Raw genomic sequence first — 8,234 nt, forward strand, 5'->3', positions numbered from 1 at the left:
TTTAATCCTTCAATTTTGTATTCGCGTGAATGTTGTGAGTGTATTACGTCCGTGCGCAGGTGGCCGTATCTTTCCCGCGAACGTCCTCTGCCTCGCGCACAAGATCTCCGTCGGATCGCGCGCAAGATTTCCGGATTCGCGAGGGTCTCGATCTCGAGGCTCTGCAAGATTTCCGCGTCGATTAGGCAGCGCAATATCAGGGCGCATCAAGATATCCGACACCTTGTAAAAGATACGGTTCGCCCCTCGCTCCGAACGTTCGTTTGTGAATAAAGAATTAAGTGTGAGTGACACCAACGCCTCCTTCTTATTCCTATCACCTCCCGTGAACCTTCCGCATTCCTGACCACTCACTTCGCGTCTCTATCGGGACGGATCCCGGCATTCCCTTTGTGCGATCGCGTTTACCCTACGCACGCGCAAACAAATTTGGTCCTTCGAGCCGGATCAGAGTGAGTTCTAAATTCGCGGTCACGCGGAGATGATTCCAGTGATTTACGTGATAATCCATGTCGCTCACCATGGCGGACATTCTTGAGAGGCAAAGAACGATCCAGAGGATAATCGAACGTGTCCTCGAAAACTTCAAAAAAATTGGAAAGGGCAATCTGACCACGGCGAAGATTCGTTCCCGCATCCTGCTTCTCAAGGACAATTGGAGCCAATTCGTGACTGGGCATGCTGCCGTGAAGGAAGCGATTCCCAAGGTCAAACGAGAGGAGTTCCCGTACTTCAGCAAGGACCATTTCGAGAGAGCCCAGGATACCTACCTGCTCTGGACTACATGGCGGATTGCTTAGAGGAGCTCGAGCCGACTGTGAGTCCGAACCATTCAAGTACCTTCGACGTCAGGATGCGCCCGCGACTGCATCAGCATTTTCGTTGCAGCATCTCCCTCCCATTCAATTACCGCCGTTCGATGGTAAACCCGACGAGTGGGCACAGTTCCGCGATTGGTTTACTACGCTGATTCGCGACTTGAATGATTTCGCTATAAAGACTTGAATGATTTCGCTCGCATGCACTTCCTATCCTCGTGTTTAAAAGGCCGCGCCGCAGAATGTATTACGAATCTTCCTATTACCGCGGAGAATTTTGAAATCGCGTGGGCCGCGTTAACTTCGCGCTACGAGAACAAGCGACGCACACTTAACATTCATCTCTCCGCTCTGCTCGGTCTTCCTAGCGTACCGCGTGAATCGGCTTCCGAGTTGCAATCTTTATATGATAAGATTACGGCCGCTCTAAAATCCTTCTCGAATTTGGATCGCAATACCGACAACCTCTGGAACGATATACTCGTGTACCTTGTCACGCAGAAACTCGATCCGATCACGCGGAAGGCTTGGAATTTACAGGAAAGCGATCGCGACGATCCGCCTACGTACGACGCTCTTAAACGCTTTTTCGAACATCGCATTCGCGCATTGGAAAACAACGCAATCGGCGCCCCCGTGAAACCCGGTGCAAAAACCGCTCCCTCCGATCGCGTTCACGCTGCTACCGCATCAGCGAACGTGCCGCCAAAGTGCCCGCTATGCAACACGCCCCATTATCTAAATTCCTGCGTTAAGTTTAGGGAAAAGAATCAACGTCGAGAAATGGTAAAGCAGCAAAAACGTTGTTTCAATTGCTTGAGCGAGAAGCATACAGTCATGTCGTGCAAAAGTAAATTTTCATGTCGAGTTTGCAAGAAACGGCATCATTCGCTTCTCCATTTCGATTCGGATTCTTCTTCCATCGCTCCCGAAGCGGCGTCACCTAGTTGCTCGTCGTCTGTCGCTCCGGCTGAAAAACCCAAGGTGAGTTCTCTTACCGCTTCGACCGCGCCACGACGTCGATCGCACGTACTCCTCGCGACCGCGTGGGTAACGGTGCGGACGCCGTCGGGTCGTACCGCCGTCGTGCGAGCCCTGCTCGACCAAGGCTCCGAAATGACCTTTATTTCTGAGTCATTAGCGCAACTCCTGCGAGCAAAACGCCGCCCATCTCCGTCACCGCCGTCGGTGGTATACACGCCGGCACCTTTAAACATGCGACACAGATATTTATTTCCCCGCGTAACGCTTCTACTCCGGCTTATTCAACTGACGCGCTCATTCTCGGCTCGTTAACCACTTACGTTCCAAAGCGCGGTTTAGACATTTCGGCGTTTACGCACCTTTCGGATTTATCGTGGGCCGACCCGGATCCGACAAGTTTCGATCCCATTAGTATTATCATTGGGGCTGATCTATACAGTACTTTACTTTTTGGCGGCGTCTGCAAGGGAGACGTCGGCCAGCCGATCGCCCAAAACTCCATTCTCGGCTGGATTATTTCCGGCCCTATTAATTTTCCCGCGGCGAGATCCCCGTCGCATTCATCCGTACAGAGCTCTCACGCCAGCATTTCAACACACCAAATTTTGTGTTCTCCTGCTCTTGAGGATGAACTTCGTCGTTTCTGGGAAGTCGAGGAACTTCCACGCCAATCTATTCTCTCGCCGCAAGAGAGGCAATGCGAAACGCATTTTCGCGAGACTCATTCTCGCGATTCCGATGGGCGATATGTCGTTCGCCTTCCGTTTAAATCCCCTCTCCCTCTCGATATCGGAGCGTCGCGTCCCCAAGCCGAGCGTATGTTAAACACATTAACACGTCGGTTTAAAAACAATTTGGCATTGGCAAGCGAATATCGAAACTTTCTCGCGGAATATGAACGTCTCGATCACATGCGACCTGCGCCGCAACCGCAGAGCGAAACCATACAGTGTGTTTACATTCCGCATCACGGGATAATCCGAGAAAATAACGCTACCACCTCTCTCCGCGTTGTGTTCAATGCATCAAGCGTTACTTCCAACGGGTCTTCGTTAAATGACCATTTACTCGCCGGCCCGAAATTACAAACCGACATTACGTCAATTTTATTGCAATGGCGACGATACCGATTCGTATATTCCTCCGATATCGCTAAGATGTATCGCCAAATTCGCGCCGATCAACGCGATATCAATTACCAACGCATTTTATGGAATGCTACACCGCATGAACCGCCTACTGACTACCAGCTGTTAACAATCACGTACGGTATGTCCTGCGCGCCCTTCCTTGCCCTTCGCGTTTTGAAACAACTCGTCGACGACAAAGGTCACCGATTTCCGCTCTCGGTATCCATTCTACGCGAGAACATCTATATCGACGATATTCTATTTGGTGCAGACAACGCGGAGTTCATTCGACAAGCGCGAGACCAAGTAAGCGCTCTCTTGAAATGCGGCGGATTTGATTTAAGAAAATGGGCAAGTAATTCGCCCGCTCTCCTCGCGGATCTTGATCCCGCCACTCTGAGTTCTGCAGGTCAAAAGCCTTTTTCCCCTGACGAACAAATCAAAGTTCTCGGTATCGGTTGGAATCCTACCACCGATATCTTTGAATTCAGCGTCGCACTTTCGCACCCCGTTCCATCCAGCAAACGTACCATTCTGTCCGCTATTGCGAAACTGTACGACCCTCTCGGATGGGTCCGGTAATTATAACCGCGAAAATTTTTATGCAGCAATTATGGCGACAAAAATTAGATTAGGATGATACGCTTCCCCCCACCCTGTTGTCTAGGTGGGAAGATATTTATTTTCGGTTCGTGCATTTAAAAAATTTGCAGATTTCGCGATGGTGCGGACTCGGATCGGACGTGGAGTCCGCTGAAATACACGATTTCGCCGACGCCACTGCTTACGCTGCTGCCGTGTATCTCAAGGTTGTTTCGTCGGGACACACTACCATTTCCTTGCTAGTCGGTAAATCAAAGGTCGCGCCGTTAAAACCGCTAAGCGTGCCACGATTAGAATTATCCGCTGCGTTACTACTTGCTCGACTTGTCAATTTCGTGCGCGAATCACCCGGTTACAGCCATCTTCCGTACTTTTGTTGGACGGACTCCACGATCGTCCTCGCGTGGGTGACTCAGCATCCGTCGCGATGGAAGACATTTGTTGCCAATCGCGTGAATGAAATTCAGTCTCGTCTTCCAAACGGGAAGTGGCAACACGTCTCGACAGAAGACAATCCCGCGGATTGTGCTTCGCGCGGCCTACTCGGCAACGAAATCGTCAGTCACGACTTGTGGTGGCACGGACCATCTTGGCTGCGCCTTGATGCTCCCGCATGGCCTTGCTCCGACGCACAACTACCTCCGCAAGCTCCATTGGAGAAAAAGGTCATAGCTTTGCAATGATCTCCACCGAACGACTCTTGGGATCTTACGACGCGATATTCCTCATGGCCAAAATTAATTTGCGTCACCGCCTATATTTTGAAATTCGTTCACTTATGCCGTCGCTCCTGTTCTAACAATAATTTATTGTCGTCCTCCTCACAAACAATTATTATTTCCGCATCGGATTGCAACGATGCACGAATATTTTGGTTAAAAAAGATTCAATCGGTCATGTTTCCGGCCGAAATACACTCTCTGGCCAACAATCGGCCAACCCTCTTTCGTCTAAATGCTCGATTATCGCTCTCCAGCCGTTCCTTGATAAGGACGGAATTCTACGCGTGGGTGGGCGATTGACTAAAGCCCCCCCTGTCATTTTCTGTCCGGCATCCGATTCTTCTGGCGACCCATCCATTGGTTTCGCTAATTGTAACTCAAGCTCATCTACGGGCATTGCATGCCGGTCCTCAGCTCACGATAAGTTTGTTACGTCGGGATTTCTGGATTCTCCGCGCTCGTAACATCGTAAGATCCATAATTCATAACTGTGTCGTATGTACGCGCGAACGCGCCGCGATTCCTACCCAACTAATGGGCGACCTTCCCGAGCCTCGTGTGTCGGCGTCTGCTCGCAGTTTTTTGCATTGCGGGGTAGATTATGCTGGTCCCGTGCAGATTCGCGCCTCTGCGGGTCGAGGCATTACATCGCGTAAAGCCTATATCGCCCTTTTCATTTGTCTAGCGACCAGAGCGATACATTTAGAGTTAGTCGGAGATTACTCCATCTCGACTTTTTCAAACGCCTTTTCCCGTTTTTGCGCACGTCGCGGCCTTCCCCAAGCGATGTATTCTGATAACGGAACAACATTTGTTGGAGCTGATCGAGAAATGACTAAAGCGTACAGAGCGGCTGTGCGCGATCCTAATTTTTTAAACTTAACCGCATCCGATAATGTGACGTGGAACTTCATTCCACCGTCTGCTCCACACTTCGGCGGCTTGTGGGAGGCCGGCGTACGAAGCGTTAAAAACCACTTGCGTCGCGTATTAGGCACTCATATGCTAACATTCGAGGAATTTACAACCTTGTTATGCAGGATCGAAGCCTGTTTAAATTCCCGCCCGATCACGCCTCTTTCGAATACGCTTGACGATTACGAATATTTAACTCCGGGTCATTTTTTGATCGGATCCGCTCTGATTGTAAATCCGGAGCCATCGCTTCTTCAATTCAACGAGAACCGCCTCTCGCGATGGCAACTCGTGTGACACATCACCGAGCGATTTTGGAAATTATGGTATAACGATTACGTTACCACCTTACAACAACGAACAAAATGGCGACAAGTCAAGCCGCAAATTCAGGTCGGTCAACTCGTTCTCTTACGAAACTCCATGTTACCTCCATGTAAGTGGGAACTTGGCCGAGTGACACAGTGTCACGCTGGTTCCGACGGATTAGTTCGTGTGGTTACTGTCAAAACAGCCACGTCCGAGTATCAACGACCGATCGTTAAACTATGCGTTCTTCCGATTGATAGCGAGGCGCCGAGCAACTAATTGCGTTTTTTAATTTATTGTCTCTGTTAGTTCCTAAGTTAGATTTAAGCGTTCTCCGATCAATTCTATGTTACTTGTTTTATACGCGTTTATTCATGTAATTCCTACTGTATTGCGTCATGGCGGGCGGAAGGGAATTTCCGCAATTTTATTCTACTGTAACGACGTTTCGGAATTAACCACTTAATTCCGAGGCGGGCGGTATGTTCGAGACTATAACAATTACTTTAGAGTTTTAACATTTCCTTTTTATTGGCTCTGTTTTATCCGCGAGTAGTGAGAGCTCCTGACAGCCATCGAGCTTCTTGTAGTTCATTTCTTCGATGCACCGAGTCGCGCGGCCCTGCCACTAGCTCCTCACGCGCGCGATTTTCGTTTGCTCGCATCGCCGGTAACTATGCATCTTGGTAACTATGCAAATAAACAAGCCCAAAAAAGGACACGTCCATGCCCAAATAAGTCTCGATATCGATTCCCTACCGCCCCTTTTTTCGCCTCCGATCGTAATTGTTTTACAATGCCAAATTCGTCAGTCTCTCGCAGCCCGGCACCGACATAAGATCGTCCAGCAGATCTCTCCCGTCTTCCGCCGATCCTAGCTGCGGGGATTCACTTCCGCTTCTTCCCTCTCAGTCGCGCCGTGATAGTGCACGTGAATTAATTCTCCCGTCAACCCACGTTGTTTAATCCTTCAATTTTGTATTCGCGTGAATGTTGTGAGTGTATTACGTCCGTGCGCAGGTGGCCGTATCTTTCCCGCGAACGTCCTCTGCCTCGCGCACAAGATCTCCGTCGGATCGCGCGCAAGATTTCCGGATTCGCGAGGGCCTCGATCTCGAGGCTCTGCAAGATTTCCGCGTCGATTAGGCAGCGCAATATCAGGGCGCATCAAGATATCCGACACCTTGTAAAAGATACGGTTTGCCCCTCGCTTCGAACGTTCGTTTGTGAATAAAGAATTAAGTGTGAGTGACACCAACGCCTCCTTCTTATTTCTATCACCTCCCGTGAACCTCCCGCATTCCTGACCACTCACTTTGCGTCTCTATCGGGACGGATCCCGGCATTCCCTTTGTGCGATCGCGTTTACCCTACGCACGCGCAAACAATTATTATTACAATAAAATATAATTTAAAAGACGAGAAACGCAAGTTTACTCAACAACTCAACAAACAAATAAAAAATTCGGAAAAGACAGTAAGAGTTCAGCGACAGGTATTTATGCGCAACACAAAAATATAATTATTTATTTTATAATGCGCTTCTTGTGTTGCGCACAAACATTTAAATTTTTCAGATTTTTTTATTTGAATAATTTAAGAGTATCTGATACGTATCTGAGATACTTTTAAAGTATCTGAGTATCTGTATCTATTGTAACCGTCGCTCGCGAGCGACGGCCAACTTCGCCTCCGTCCTTGGTCGCGGCCCTGAGCCGCCCGGGTGTCGGGGCGACTATCTTCGCAAGGTTTCCCGACGTAATACTGAGTTGGGCGCCAGGTACGTTAAGCGTACCACTCTGTATGCACCAAATCGCGAATGAATGTTACGGTACTTGAATCGCGGGAAAGACGGGCGCACGCTAGGCGACCGGGGCGTTAGCGGCTCCGATATCCAGCTGCTCAGCCCTCAAATGGCAGAGGGGGAGGTCCGGTGCGGGCGGATGGAATCGGGAAGGCGAGAGAATTACTTACACGACACAAATGTAACAAAGAAATCAACAATTGTATTTGATCGTAGGAATTACAATAGTAGGCGACTCTGCGGAGCGGCAATGGCTCGCGCGCGTTACCAGCTGACGACCGTTGGGTATCGAATATTACGAGAACGGTATATTGAACGAGCGGGATATGATGCGTACGCGGGAACTCTCCGACTTGTCTACGCTTGACCCGGCGTCGTTGGTGGACGCCAACTCCCGCCAGGATGACCTCGTCAAGGGCGAACGGGACGGATCGCAACTCCGAGCCTGCGCGACACGCGACGGACTCGTGCTCTCCCGCGCTCTAACGATTCTCGCAAATAATAAGCGCGATAATTATTATTTTCTCGCCAGTCAGGCGGTTCAAGACGATTGCGTCGATAATTATCAGAGTGCACTCACCGAAGGGCTCGCAATAACAGTGCGATCGACCAAATTATACAATAGTAACGACTAAATTTTCCAAGGCGCGACAAGATACAGCGCGGGAATAACCCGCGACACGACGACCGGACGAAACGACAATTGACTCGGCTGCGGATCGGGACGCACACGCAACGCGAAACTATTATGAAATGTACAGCACGGAGCGAAATCACGAGGACGGGCGCGATCGGGCGAGACAATGATGCTTCGCTGAATCCGCGAGCTCGTGATTCCAATAAATACGCCGAAAGATATTGCGATAGTTACGCGACTTCCTCGCGGCTCGCCCAACCCGCGAAAGCGGTGGCTTTACAATTCGTGTGACGCTCGTCTCACCACTTTGCC

At 49.9% G+C, this 8,234-nt stretch overlaps 1 protein-coding gene across 1 annotated transcript; it reads left to right on the forward strand.

Annotated features, from left to right (window-relative positions):
* The first annotated feature begins 1,019 nt into the window (after positions 1-1,019).
* LOC118647496 lies at positions 1,020-4,218 on the forward strand. The gene is made up of 3 exons (XM_036292537.1): positions 1,020-1,864; positions 1,960-3,505; positions 3,646-4,218. The coding sequence occupies exons 1-3, from the start codon at positions 1,020-1,022 to the stop codon at positions 4,216-4,218; spliced, it is 2,964 nt and encodes a 987-aa protein (XP_036148430.1).
* The last annotated feature ends 4,016 nt before the right edge of the window (positions 4,219-8,234 follow it).

Source organism: Monomorium pharaonis, chromosome 10 (assembly GCF_013373865.1).
Source record: "Monomorium pharaonis isolate MP-MQ-018 chromosome 10, ASM1337386v2, whole genome shotgun sequence".
Lineage (NCBI taxonomy): Eukaryota > Metazoa > Arthropoda > Insecta > Hymenoptera > Formicidae > Monomorium > Monomorium pharaonis.

Excerpts from the sequence above, each read along its gene's own strand:
- LOC118647496 (XM_036292537.1), top strand. The coding sequence starts at position 1,020 with ATGCACTTCCTATCCTCGTGTTTAAAAGGCCGCGCCGCAGAATGTATT. Across the intron at positions 1,865-1,959 it reads CACGTACTCCTCGCGACCGC|CGCAACTCCTGCGAGCAAAA; the intron begins GTGGGTAACGGT and ends CTGAGTCATTAG. Across the intron at positions 3,506-3,645 it reads TGTACGACCCTCTCGGATGG|ATTTCGCGATGGTGCGGACT; the intron begins GTCCGGTAATTA and ends AAAAATTTGCAG.